This window comes from Toxorhynchites rutilus, chromosome 3 (genome assembly GCF_029784135.1).
Source record: "Toxorhynchites rutilus septentrionalis strain SRP chromosome 3, ASM2978413v1, whole genome shotgun sequence".
Taxonomy (NCBI): Eukaryota; Metazoa; Arthropoda; class Insecta; order Diptera; family Culicidae; genus Toxorhynchites; species Toxorhynchites rutilus.
This window is the reverse complement of record NC_073746.1, coordinates 204,014,168-204,028,868: the sequence shown is the minus strand read 5'-3', so window position 1 is coordinate 204,028,868 and position 14,701 is coordinate 204,014,168. Positions and strand designations below refer to the sequence as shown.

Here is a 14,701-nt window from a genome sequence, read left to right as displayed (position 1 = left end):
ATTTCTGCCCTGTTCGTGGTTTCCAAACTTTTTGAACTCGTAGTTATGGGACCGATATTCTCCCATTGCAAGCAATACATTTCCATCGATCAACACGGATTCATCCCGAAGCGTTCTACCACTACGAATCTTCTCTCTTTCACAACGTACGTATTCGATGGAATGTCCACTGGTATGAACCAAACGGATGCTATCTACACCGACCTGTCAACCGCTTACGACAAAATCAACCACGATATTGCAGTGCAAAAGTTAGACAAGCTTGGTTTCAGCGGAAATCTCTTGCACTGGTTGAAATACTATTTGACCGGACGCTATCTCACGGTGAAAATTGGCGATGGTCTCTCTGTTGAATTCTCGGCTACATCAGGAATACCTCAGGGAAGTCATCTCGGTCCTTTGATATTTTTAATCTACTTCAATGATGTGAATCTAGTATTGGAGGGCCCTCGGCTTGCCTTCGCAGACGATTTGAAGCTGTTTTTCCACGTGAAGCCTGAGGTTGTCGCATTATTTCTCCAACGGCAATTGGAAATTTTCCAGAGATGGTGCGCAGACAATCGTATGCCACTGAATTCGACTAAATGCTCAACGATCACTTTTTTAAGAAGAAAAGATCCAATTCATTTCGGCTATCATCTTGATGGTGTTCCGCTAGCCAAAGTCGAATGTGTGAAGGATCTGGGTGTTTATTTGGACTTCAAACTTAACTTCAAAACGCATGAACTCCACGAAACTACGTCTACCTTCGACCTTTCCGTCTTACTAGCTTTGGATGTAACTCAGCCGTTCAAGGCCTGCAGCGGTTGTGCAACAAAAGTAGGGTTTCGACTACCATATTTCCCGAAGCGCAGTTCGGCGAAATTTCATTGTGATAAGAAATTTTCATTAATATCATTAGGACAGTAAAGTGTCTATTGATTTACCAAAAAATAGATTCGTCGCAATTATATACCTGGTTGAAATTATCCATTACCCGATAATCGGTTAAAAATTGTCCACCAGAAACAACATTTGAAACTTACGAATGCCAAAACTCTTTCTAAAATTAAGGCACTACAATACTAGAACTACGCATGTGCCCCAAAATTACGTACAAATTTAATAGTTAAAGTAATTTTTTAGTTTCTTCAAAATATTCTTTTGATGTTCAACTTTATGGTGCTCTTGTCACGTAAGTCTTGACATGGAAGTGGTCACTTCCTATAACATTAAAGTTAGATATCGTCAAAAAACTAGTCAAATCTCTTAGTCATTTAAATTTACCACCGATTCGATTCATGTCCCGGAGAATTTTTTATCTCGCCTATTTGTCGGCCCAAAGGAATAAATACAAACTCCAATTCGCAAAAGCTGTCACAAAAATGTATCATCGGCTACCTTCAAATGTAACTTCAACAATTGACGAAATAAAGTAATGATTCTTACACGAATCAAACTTGAGAAACGGCACAGGTCGTGCATCTCATTCCAAACAATCAAAGAGAAAGTTGCTCAGAATCAACCTTAGTTGTTGATTCTGAGCTTATGGAAATAGTACGAGAGGCTTTCAAAAGCAACGCGCAATATTCCCACAGTAAGAAAACTTTTCGTAAGCTACGTGAATACTGCTGATCACTAGAGATGATATGAATACTTAAAAATCATTTTTTCTGCCTAATCTACATTTTTTTCAGTTCTTTCCCTGATCTCATCGGAGAAGGACGTGTTTTTCTTTCGCTCCAGAGTGGAAAGGAAGTATCAAGTTTTTTTTAATTACTCTTTTGCTTTTGCCTATTTTTAAAAAAATGTGTTTCTACAAGTATACATAATCGCCAGCACTCAGGATCTAAACCATCGACCACCTGGACTACCCAGCTACCCATCTTGTTGGAGTTTCTTTTCGGAAACAGGTAGGCTAAGTTCTGCTCTTTGCTACCCTCTTTTTGCTTTTTCTTCTTGTTGTTATCGTCCTCATTAACAAGAAATTTATTTCTTGCTTTCACAATGGAAGTGGATCTTACTAAACACCACTGTCCCTCTTCCCCTCCCATTCCTAATAATGACCCAACTATCCCAGTGCTGGGAAACCCCGATCCACCATTAAAAATAACTTTTTAAAAAAAAAACTCAAAAAATTATAGCACGGTCGATTCGATAAAGCTAATTAGACAGAACAAGCTTCGCTCGATTGTCAAAGACCGCAAGCAAGCCACTGAGATTACATAATGCAAACTTTTTACGGAGGAATATTATAAAGACATTGAAATCAATGGTGTCATCACCGACCCTAGTCTAACGTGTGATGAAATATTACACGAAGGAAAAGGTCGATTCAAGGATGCCAACATTGATACTATGAAGATACTCGCTTGTAAGAAATTGCATTTGGTATCTCATTCTGAAAAAGGAAAACAGTACTTCGAATCAGGATCGTTTCGAGTAAACTTTCCCGAAAAAGCTCTTCCACAATTCGTGGAAATTGAAAAAGTTTTGCTTCCTCTACGTACCTAAAGTAATGAGTTGTATGAAATGTAAGCAATTGGGACATACAGACTCCCACTGCAGCAACAAGATACGTTGTGCAAAATGTGGGGGGATGCATGAGGATAAATTATGCTCTGAAGATGCCGATAACAGCATTTTTTTGCAAAGGAGAAGTTCACGATCTTACTGCGTGTCCAGCATTTAAATCGTGGGAAGCAAAAGTTAAGAACTCTCTCAAATAACGACCCAAGACGACCTATGCTGAAATGCTCGAAAGGGCTGTGGCAAAAGAGACCCCTAATCCTGGAGCATAAGAGAACCCTTATGCAATTCTGCCAACCGATGATTGTGAAAATTTTACTTCCATTGAAGAAGCATTCATGTCAATACTGGGAGGCACAAGAAAAAGAAAAAATTTCCGCTCCTCTTACACCTCCGACTCCTCGTAAGAAGCAAGAAAATGTTAAACCAATTGAGAAATCCTCTGGAAATGATAAAACTCAAAAGCAAACACCTCCTGGTTTTACTTCCCCGAGAACACAAAAAGACGTAAACACTCCGTCCGGGTCTTCCAAAGCTGGGATATTTTCCCTTCCAAGTATTGCGAGTCACATTCTAGATGCTCTAAGCATTCCCGAGCCCCTTGAAAGTATTATCGTTAGTTTGATTCCTGCACTGTTTGCATTCTTGACAGAAAAATGGCCCCTCCTTGCAACCATTTTCTCTCCCGATGCCTAATTGTTCTATAAGCGATATAGATACAATTAAAATTATTCGATGGAACTGCAGAACTATCAAACCCAAAATCGAATCGTTAAAATTTTTAGCCAACAATAGAAATTCTGACGTATTTGCTCTTTGTGAAACATGGCTTACCCCTGATGAGGATTTGAATTTTCATGATTTTAATATTATCCGCTTAGACCGGAGAGACTCACGCGGTAGCGTTCTTTTGGGGATCAAAAAATGCCATTCCTTCTATAAAATCCCTATACCATCGCTTCTAGGAATCGAGGTAGTCGCTTGTCAAACAACAATAAGGGGAAAAGACGTATGCATTGCCTCTGTGTATATTCTTCCCAGAGTTGGAATTTCACGCAACCAACTCGATGGATTTATCGAGATTTTACCTGAACCCAAGTTAATCTTGGGCCATTTCAATTCACATGGTGTGGCCTGGGGGGCACTCTATGATGATAACCGTTCCTCAATCATCTACGATCTGTGCGATAATTTCAATTTGTCAATTTTGAACACTGGCGAAGCTACTAGAGTACCCAAACCCTCTGCAAGGGAAAGTACACTGGACTTGTCACTCTGTTCGTCAGCTTTATTTTTAGATTATATGTGGGAAGTAATCCAAGATCCTCACGGTAGCGATCACTTACCAATCCTTGTTTCTATTGCCAATGAAATGTGCCCACAGAAATTGGTCGAAGTTGTATACGATCTTACCCATAATATTGACTGGGAAAAATTTGCTGATATAACATCAGAGAGCATCAATTCGACTCCTGAAGCTCACCTGAATTCATTGCTAGTTTGATTTACCACACTGCCATTCAAGCTCAAACGAAACGTTTCCCTGGTGCAAAACATCGCCAACGCCCTGGTGCTCCTTGGTGGGACAAATAGTGCTCGGATGCTTATTTCAATAAATATCTGCTTTCAAAAATTTTCGTAAAAATGACTCAATGGAAAATTTTGATAAGTATGAACTTTTGGAGACCAAATTCAAAAATCGAAAAAACGTAGTTACTGGCGACGATATGTCAATGGTTTGTCAAGGGAAACATCTATGAGTACCCTATGGAACACAGCCAGGTGTTTGCGAAACAAAAACCACACAAACGAAAACAAAGAGTATTCCGACCGATGGATTCTTGATTTTGCCAAAAAAGTATGTCCGGATTTTGTCCCTGCAGAAGACATATCTCGTGATACATCGTCTTCCAGTAGTAATAACGAGCCATTGTTTTCAACGACTGAATTCTCACTTGCACTTCTTTCGTGCAATAATTCAGCTCCTGGTTCCGATGGAATCAAATATAATCTTTTGAAGAACCTTCAAAACGTCGCTAAGAAACGTTTATTAAGGTTATTCAATAAGTTTATTGAGCAAAATATTATCCCTATCGAGTGGAGACAAGTGAGAGTAATAGCTATTCAAAAACCGAATAAGCCAGCTTCCCACCATAACTCATACAAACCAATAGCCATGCTATCTTGCATCCGTAAGTTATTGGAAAAAATGATACTCCGACGTTTAGACGAATGGGTCAAAACGAATAACTTTTTATCAGATACGCAGTTCGGTTTCCGCAGGGGCAAAGGGACAAATGATTGTCTCGCGTTACTTGCTTCCGAAATTCAGACGACACAAAAAACAGATGGCTTCTGTTTTCTTAGACATTAAAGGGGCGTATCTGATATCGTATCTCAGTATCTATAAGAATTTTATCAGACAAACTTCACAACCAACGATTTTCACCAATTTCAAACAACTTTCTCATGGAAATTGTGCCGTTTCTAGGACTAGCTACATGGGTCTCCCTCAAGGTTCATGCTTAAGTCCTCTTCTATATAATTTCTATATTAATGATATAGATAATCATCTTGCAGATGGATGTACTTTGAGGCAACTGGCAGATGATAGTGTTGTATCCATACTAAAACTAAAACTATTGATTTGCAAAGACCGTTGCAAATTTCCTTAAATAATTTATCTATATGGGCTGGCTAGGTATTGAATTCTCAACTGAGAAAACAGAAATGGTTGTATTTTCTAGGAAGCACCAACCTCCCGAACTTCAGCTTCAATTGTTCAACAAAACCATTTTTCAACCCACAAGCTTCAAATATCTTGGAGTTTGGTTTGATTCTAAATGTACATGAAGAAAACATATTGCATATCTGAACAAAAAATGTCAAGAGAGAACAAATTTTCTCCGGACAGTTACTGAAATATGGTGGGGTGCTCATCCAGAAGACTTAATACGGCTGTACAAAACTACAATACTGTCAGTCATGGAGTATGGTTCGTTTTGTTTCCGTTCTGCTGCTGAAACCCACATCATTAAACTGGAGAGGATACAGTATCGTTGCTTGCGTTTAGCCTTAGGATGCATGCAATCAACACACAACATAAGCCTTGAAGTCCCGGAAGGTGTTTTACCATTGCAGGTCCGGTTTTGGGATCTGTCCTATCGTTTCTTAATCCGAAGCGAAATCATGAACCCATTAGTAATTGAGAATTGTAAGAAGCTTCTCGAATTGAACCAACGGTCGAGATCCATGGATTTGTACTCTCATTATATTTCTCAAGAAATAAAACCTTCAGCGCTATCTTCAATAATGTTAGCTTTCCGAACTTTTGCAGATCTTCCGTTGATTTCGATCTTTCTATGAAGGACGAAACTCGAGACATTTCAGATCATCTTCGATCATCATTAATCTATATATATAAAAATGGATTTCTGTCTGTCTGTCTGATTCTTATGGACTCGGAAACTACTGGACCGATCAACATGACAATTGGTATGTAGGGGTTTTTAGGGCCGGCGAAGGTTTTCGTGATAGTTTGAGACCCCTCCCCCCTCTCTAAGGGGGGGGGGGGGAGGCTCCCATACATATTAAACACCAATTTCTACATTACTCGGGAATTAATCAAGCAAATGAAACCAAATTAGGCATATTGAGGTTTTCGGGTGCAATAAATGTTCCTATGTTGGTTAGACTCTCCATCCCCCCTCTCTAAGGGGGGGCTGCCATACAAATGAAACACACATTTCTACATTACTCGAGAATTGATCAAGCAAATGAAACCAAATTAGGCATATTGTGCAATTCCAAATGAAATCGTCCAAAAAATGCAGATTTTAAAAACATGTATTTTTGATTCGAATGAAAGTTTGTATTCCGTTTGGGTTGGAGGAAATATGAGTTTTCCACAGCAATTGGGAATTTTTTGACTCAAGCGTAACTTTTGAAAAGGGCGTATCGATTTTAGTAGGAGAAATCTTTGATAATTTATATTTAAAAAACTATGAGTCGTACCGAAAGAGTTATAGCGTATTGATGTCTAAACATGAAAAAAATATACACTGAGGAAAAAAGCTCATTATAAATCTCCTTCTAAATGTAGCCATTCTCGAGACATTTTAAAAAATATTTTTAATTTCTTGTCTTTTTTATAGTAAATATTCCCTTTCAATATGTTTGTCGTGTTATACCGTCATGTTAATGAAATTTCATGAATTTTCTTATAATTTCCAACAACCTCTCCAAATACATCCTTATGGTAAAAATATATGTTTAGGAGTTACGATGAAAAACATTTGAAGACATGTGGGTTAACACAAAACGTAGCGATATTAAAAAATCTTTTTTTATCTTAATACAAACTTTTAACATATTATTCGTGTTACACAATCAAAACACGAACAGTAGAATTGAACTCCCAACAACAAATACACCTTGTTGAATCAACCGGTCGTTATGGGTACAAATACAGGGTTTTCCATTTCGGGCTTCCGAAAGTATACAGCCATGCGCTGACAACCGTTTGACATAGCTGTCAACCAAAGCGTCATATCGTTAGTTGAATGTCTGCCATTTTACAATATGGATCGTTTTAGCATCGCACAATTTGTTAAATTATACTATAAAAATGATGAAAACCCGACAAATGTTTTTCGAGCATTACGGACGGATTTTGATCGTCATGGACGGCCTACAGAGCACACAATCGCTAATGTAGTGCGTAAATTCGAACAAACTGGATCCGTAGCGGATATTGTGAAACCTGTGCATCATCGTAATGTGCGTTCGGCCGAACAGCAACGCAGCAATGTTGCTGCCAGTGTGGAGGATAACTCGAATGTTTCGATTCCACGGCGTGCTCAGCAATTGGGCTTGTCAAACACATCATTGTGGCGAATTTTGCATTTGGACTTGCACCTACATCCATATAAAGTCCAACTGGTACAAAAATTAGAGCGTGGTGACCATGGAATGCGTCGGGCATACGTCGATTGGGTGAACGAACAACAGCAGCAAAATGCTGAATTTTCGCATCAAATTTTCTTCAGCGATGAGGCACATTTCGAGCTCGGTGGCTATGTGAACACCCTAAATTTCCGTATATGAGGCTCAGAAAATCCACACGTGATTGTTGAGAGGCCATTGCATCCGCCAAAAGTCACTGTTTGGTGCGCATTATGGTCTGGTGGAGTCATCGGGCCGTATTTCGGCGAGACGGTAACTGTGAATGGTGAGCGCTATGGCCGCATGTTAACCAATTTTTTTTTGCCACAAATTGAAGATATGGATACGGATGACATGTGGTTTCAGCAGGACGGCGCCACGTGCCACACAACACGACCGAACATGGCCATATTGCGAACGAAATTTGAGGGACGCATAATTTCGCGTTTTGGTGATGAAAATTGGCCGTCCAGATCATGCGATTTGAACCCGCTAGACTTTTTTTTTGTGGGGTTATGCGAAAGACCGTGTCTATGCCAACTCTCCGCAAACTCTTGAACATTTGAAAGACAACATTCGTGAAGTTATGACCGAGATACCGCCCCATATGTGCCGAAAAGTCATCGAAAATTACCTGTTCCGGATCAAGGTGTGCGAGGAAGCCCTAGGTGGACATTTGAATGATGTTGTGTTCATTGATTTGAAATAAAAGTTTCATCGAAATTCGAATTCTAAGTGTGTTTTATTATTTACTTTCGGAATTTAAAGTTGGAAAATCCTGTATATAAAGTCAGGTATCTTCAAGCTACCTCTGTACAGGTATATGAAGTCAGGTACCTTTAAGGTACCTCTATAATGTATATAAAGTTACTCATATTCAAACATCGTTCATCAGTCGAACAATCTTCCTTATAGAGTGAATAACAGTATACCCCAATGGACTCCAAAAACTCCATCCTCCCCCCTCCCTCTCTAGAGGGGGGCTGCCATCGAAATGAAACACAAATTTCTGCATTACTCGAGAATTAATCAAGCAAATCAAACCAAATTTTGCATGTGAAGGTTTTGGAATTGTCCGATTTGGGGCTGTCTTCATTTTATCATATTTTCTGTATAAAACATTTATTTCATGTAACGGAGCAACATGTTATTTGCAAGTGCTTGAAAAATCTTGAACTAGAATTGTGTCTGAAAATAATCTGATATTATAATGATGAGTTTTGTTAGAAATACTAGGAATTTTAAAGTAAAAGGTAAATTCAACGGGGTCGAATAGAAGATCAATCAATGAACAGTTCTGCGATTGAACCCATGAACTTGCTCATAGTAAGAAAACGTGAATGTTTGAAGGTATTGATAACATTAACTCTCAGAAAAGCACATGTTTTTCAATCATGGCAGCTTGAAATCTTCTCGATACAGTTTTATGGGCCTACCACAGGGCTCCAGCCTAAGCCCCCTCTTGTATAGTTTTTACGTCAATGATATGGATGATTGTCTAACTAGAAACTGCACGCTGAGACAACTTGCAGACGATGGAGTTATTTCCATCACGGGTACTAATCCCGCCATTCTGCAAAAATCCTTGCCAGATACCCTGAACAACCTGTTCACGTGGGCTCTAAAGCTGGGTATCGAATTCTCTACGGAGAAAACTGAAATGGTCGATTTTTCCAGGAAGCACGAACCCGCCCAACTCCAGCTTCACCTATCCGGTAAAGCGATCAGGCACTCGATGTTTTTCAAATACCTCGGAGTATATTTTGACTCTAAATGTACATGGGGAATACACATTGCGTATTTGAAACAGAAATGCCAGCAAAGAATCAATTTTCTCCAAACAATAACCGGAACATGGTGGGGTGCCCATCCAGGAGACCTCATTCAGTTGTACAAAACAACGATATTATCAGTGTTGGAATATGGCAGTTTTTGCTTCCGATCAGCTGCCAGGATTCATATTCTCAAGCTGGAGAGAATACAATATCGTTGCTTGCGTATAGCAATGGGGTGTTTGCATTCGACACATACGATGAGTCTCGAAGTCTTGGCAGGAGTACCCCCGCTTACTCTTCGATTCACAGAATTATCCTACAGATTTCTCATCCGTTGCAAGATCATGAATCCATTGGTGATTGATAACTTCGAAAATCTACTCCAACTGACTCCTCAGTCAAGTTTTATGTCTTTGTACCATGATTTCCTTACCCATGAAGTGCACCCTTCACCGGGCATCTCCAACCAATTTTGCTTCCCATACTTTTGCAATTCCTCTGTCAATTTTGATCTGTCCATGCGACAAAAAATCCATGGAATCCCAGATCATCTACGCTCCGATTCTATTCCACCGATATTTTCGGCAGAATATGGGAAAGTTAGATCTGATAAAATGTTCTTTACTGACGGTTCATTCATAAACGGGTCCACTGGCTTCGTCATCTTCAATGAAAATTCCAGTGCCTCTTTCAAACTCAAAGATCCTTGTTCCGTGTATGTCGCTGAACTGGGTGCGATATACTACGCACTAGGGATCATTGAAACATTGCCCATCGGACAATATTTTATTTTTTCAGACAGTCTCAGCTCAATAGAGGCAATTCGTTCAATGAAAGTTGATAAACGCTCATCTTATTTCCTAACAAGAATAAGACATCTATTGAGTGTTTTGGTCGAAAAATTATTCAAGATTACCTTAGCATGGGTTCCCTCTCATTGCTCGATTCCGGGGAATGAGAAAGCGGACTCGCTAGCTCAGGTGGGCGCTTCAGAAGGCACACTTTTTGAAAGGCAAATTGCTTATAACGAATTTTTTCACATTCCTCGTCAGGACACACTCGTTAGTTGGCAGCGCATGTGATCCTGATCTTCTGCTCTATCTATACCTGTTCCTCAGAAACGCCGATGTCAACGTTTAATGATGTTTCCTTCATTGTGTCCCCGTTTCATATCCCTCCTATCCGATCGATAAACTTTTACTTAGTCGCGGCAATACATACACACACTCTTTACAGATACACGGGCCAAAGGTTGTGCAGTCCACTGATGATTCAACAAGAGCCAAAGGTTGTACCGCTCATGACAACTCTACACGAGCTGATGATTGCGCCGGCTAGTGACCATTCTATCCTGGATTCCTCGAGTCGAGAAGACGCACCACGCTAGATATGGGGTACAGACTAGGGGGCGTTGCTGATTAATGGTCAGCTGCATCCCAAAAGGAAGTATCCCGTGTCGGGCACAGGTACAGAGCATTGGAGACAGCAACATCACAATTACGAAAACACTTGTAATACTAACCTCGAGCCAACCGCGAGTAATCGGTTATATATTACTAACATAGTTATAAGGCAAACATTGTCGAAATATTGAACTCTCGGCCCCGTCAGGTTGACGCCATATGAGCCTTAATAAAAATATATATTTTGGATAAAAAAAAAACAACAACAAACAAATTTTGTGCGGGACGAAGTTTGCCGGGTCAGCTAGTTCCTAATATTATCGCTTCAAAATATAACTAAAAATTCTACAATTCTTCAAGAATGTTTTTCACCGATGGTTAAATAATAAACGGATCCACTGGTTTTGGTATCATTAATGAACATTACACTAGCTTCCATAAACTTGAAGACCCTCGTTCAGTTTATGTTGCCGAACTGGCTGCAATATATCATGCAATTAAGACCATTGAGTCCTTACCACCTGATCACTATTTTATTTTCTCGGATAGTCTTAGCAGTATACAAGCCATTCAATCGTTGAAACAACAGACGAAAGCATCATGTTTTCTTATCAAAATTAGGAAATCCTCATTTTTTGTTCAATAACTCAACAACGAATCAAAATTAGCATATAATTTCTTTTGTTTCGAAAAACATGATATAAATGAAACATTTTCAGTGATAAAATCGAGAGTGATATAAACGAGACGTGATAAAAACGCCCAGTGATATAATCGAGACGTTACTGTACCACTGTGTTAACGATTATCCTCAAGTGCAGAGATTACTACTGAGTTTATTATTTTTAGCGTGATTTCAAACTTCTCGCTTCATGAGCGTGAATGTTAAAAAAAACACGTTGAAATAAAAAGTACTCACGTTTGTTAAGCTTCTCTATTTGTTGCTCCATTAGGCGAATACGTTCCCGCAAGGCTTTGTTGTCCAACGCAAGTTGTTCCCGTGCATTGTGAGCTTCTGTTTTAAAATCATTCGCGACACGTACGGTCATCAGTAAATCGGACTGGAAACGTTCCCATTCTTCGCTCTCTTGTTTTCTTAAGCTAATCTCTTGGTTTAAATCATCAGTCTTTTCGGCAAGTAGTCGTTCGGTTTCACCCAGATGTTTCTGGGCCTCCGATAATAGAGCTTCTAGCTGACCTTTGTCTTCGATAAGGCATTTGTTTTGAACCTGTATAAAACACACCTGATGATTACGATAAATTCAATGGATCGTGTGCTGATCTTACCTGTAGTTCGCTCACGTTTTCCTGGAGCTGCTGACAATCACTGACTATTTTATTCTTTTCCTGCTTTATGGTCTCATGCTTGTACTCCAAATCGGAAATTACACATTTGGCATTATTTCTTACAACTTTACATTCTTCGCTCATTCGCGCAAGCTGATCCTTCAACTTCTGGATTTCACACTGGCTTATTGAAACTTGTTCTTGAAGTGATGCCACCTGTATTTCCAACGCATCCTTCTCTTTCCTAGCTACATCTAACAGTTCTCCTAAATCAGATTTATCACCCAATGCTCTATCCTGCTCTAATTCGTCGATTTTAGCCCGAGCGTTTTCAAGTAACGTCGTCAGTCGGCTAATTTCAATTTGTTTGACCGAACTATCCTCCTTGGATTGCAAAAGCTGCGTATCAATTTCAGTTCTTTCTGCATTTGTTGCATCAATCGTGGATTCCAGTACTCCTATTCTTCCGTGCAGTCTCATCTTCTCGTTGTTTGTATCTTCCAAAGCTGCCTTGAGCTCATTTAGTTCGGAATAAAGTTCCTCCTGTTTAAGCATAAGGCTTTCCCTTTCATCTTGAGCATTTTTCAGCAATTCCACGAGTTTCTGCTCTCGCTCCGTGGAGCCGCCATCCTGTTGGTTGGGTTCACGAAGCAACAGTTTCTGTAGAGTTCCAATCTGCGTTCTGGAATCCTCCAATTTTTCAGTTTGTCTGCAGAGAGATTGAAATATAACGTCCTTTTCCTCCGCCAACCTCTCGTTGTCGCTCTGAAGCTCAATAATCTGTGATTGCAGATCGGCAAGTTCTTGGAGTGTGGCTTGGAGTTCTTCGTTCGTAGAGTAATGAGTTTCTTCCATCTGAAATTAAAGTAATGATAACATTGATATATTTATTACTGGATATCGAGCAAAATCAGAGGCGATTTGAGTGCAAAGTTTGAAGCCTCTTAAAAACAAAGAAAAAAACAGATGCAAAATCTTTTAATTCAGCGCTTCAATTGACTCCAATCATGTTTTTTGTAATGCAGTTTTCGTCTTAGGTAACAACTAGTTCTATTGCGGTTTTTCCAAGTTGCATGTGAAAACGAACATTTTTTTCGAAGAAACTGACAAAACTGACACTAATACGAAAAAATTACTTAATCCTCTACAACCCAGACCCGCCTTTAGATGGGCTTCACGGATTTTCTTTTCAAATTATTCAGACATAATTTTCAATGTTCACCCCCACTAGAACGTCTTTAGAATATTTTCATCTATCACACATACACATTGGTTTTATGCTAGCAGCTTTCTGCTAGGAGTATTTTATGTTGAAAGTCGGAAATTCGAGATAAAAGTGGAATGGGTTTTTTAGATAAATAAAAAAATGTGTTTTTGAGGGTTAAGCTGTAAGATTCGTTCACGGAAACAGAACACTGCATTCGAAAGACATTAGTGCAAACAGCTATCGGTCTTCGGCGCATGTGTACTTCTGCTGCGGTGACATCAGTCACGTTTTCAGTAGAGGAAAAGGGGAGAATTTGGACCATCTAAGCCAGGGGTTCTCAAACTGTTTTGGGCAAGAGACCCCTTTTCCAGAAATAAATCATACCTTAGACCCCCATAGCCACTTTCTATGAAAATCCTATCTTTAGTTTTTTTCTAACTAATAATTATCAATTTGAAAACATTGCAGTTGGTTAAATGAATAATTATTTTCTCACCGAGGCGATATGGCGTAGTGGTGCCATCCTCACCTCTCACGCAAAAGGCCATGAGTTGAATTCACACTCCCGACATTCTTCAAAAAAATGGAAGTAATGTGATAAACCAGCCAAAAGTGTTGAAAGTCACTATGATACAGAAAAATCTTGGCTCATTCCATGGAATGGATATAGTATTGGTTTATTATCCATTAAGGAATTTAAAAATTTCGAATATTTAAAAACATTTTAGTAAAATACTTGTATAATGCGTCCAAGTGAGTGACATATGATAATATATGATCTGGAAGTTTTGTGATAATTTGGATGAGTGCATAAACTGTGGATATTCTAAAATTTAAAAGCTTAAATTTGAAGTTTTGTCAGAAAGGCCGATATTATTCATATTGTTTCAATCTAGTTGTAATCGTCACCCTGCAGCTAAAACACAAATTCAAAAAAGCTGAAAATATTGCTATGCAAGAGGCTCGTGGTGGTCATCGAATTCCATCTCAAGTTTCCTGAAATAATAATAAAAAATATTTTGTTACGCCATGCACATGGATGACCAAGCATTTTGTACATTCTTTCTCAATCACTTTATCAGTCATCCCATGTCAAACCGATATAGTGGTTTTCAGATTTTCGTGAAAAGTGGTAATTTTGTTCTTAATCGCAAGATATTAGATCCGTATTTTTTGTTTCTTTATTAGGGTGCCCATTTCCATTTTAAGGCTGTCCAAAAAATCAAATCCATATTTTTTATATTTTTTCTGGAAAGCTAAGGCTTTTTTACATAACATTTTTCGAAATCAGAGGGGCGTGATGATTACAACTGGTTGAAACAATATGAATAATATCGGCCCTTCTAACAAAACTTCAAATTCAGCTGAAGAGAATATCCTCAGTTTATGCGTTTGTCCAAATTATCACAAAAGCTTCAAGATCATGTTATATTACATTTGTCACTCACTTGGACGCATTACACAAGGATTTTACTAAAATGTTTTTGAATATTCGAAATTTTTAAATTCCTCAATGGATAATAAATAACTCAAAAACTAAAAAAAGCCTACTGATTTCGAAATATGTCATGTAAAAA

General features: G+C 38.9%; 1 protein-coding gene across 14 annotated transcripts in view; it reads right to left on the bottom strand.

Moving 5' to 3' along the window:
* LOC129780194 (cytospin-A) overlaps positions 1-14,701 on the bottom strand; it is a 139,818-nt gene that overhangs the window by 35,878 nt on the left and 89,239 nt on the right. For all 14 annotated transcript variants that reach the window (XR_008743860.1, XR_008743861.1, XR_008743862.1 and 11 more), the window contains 2 exons: positions 11,918-12,772; positions 11,550-11,859 (listed from right to left, as the gene is read on the bottom strand). Coding sequence is in view for 11 of the 14 variants with exons in the window: in XM_055788207.1 (XP_055644182.1) it covers positions 11,550-11,859; positions 11,918-12,772 (1,165 nt within the window). In the remaining 3 variants the exon portion in view is untranslated. The remainder of the gene's footprint in view (positions 1-11,549; positions 11,860-11,917; positions 12,773-14,701) is intronic.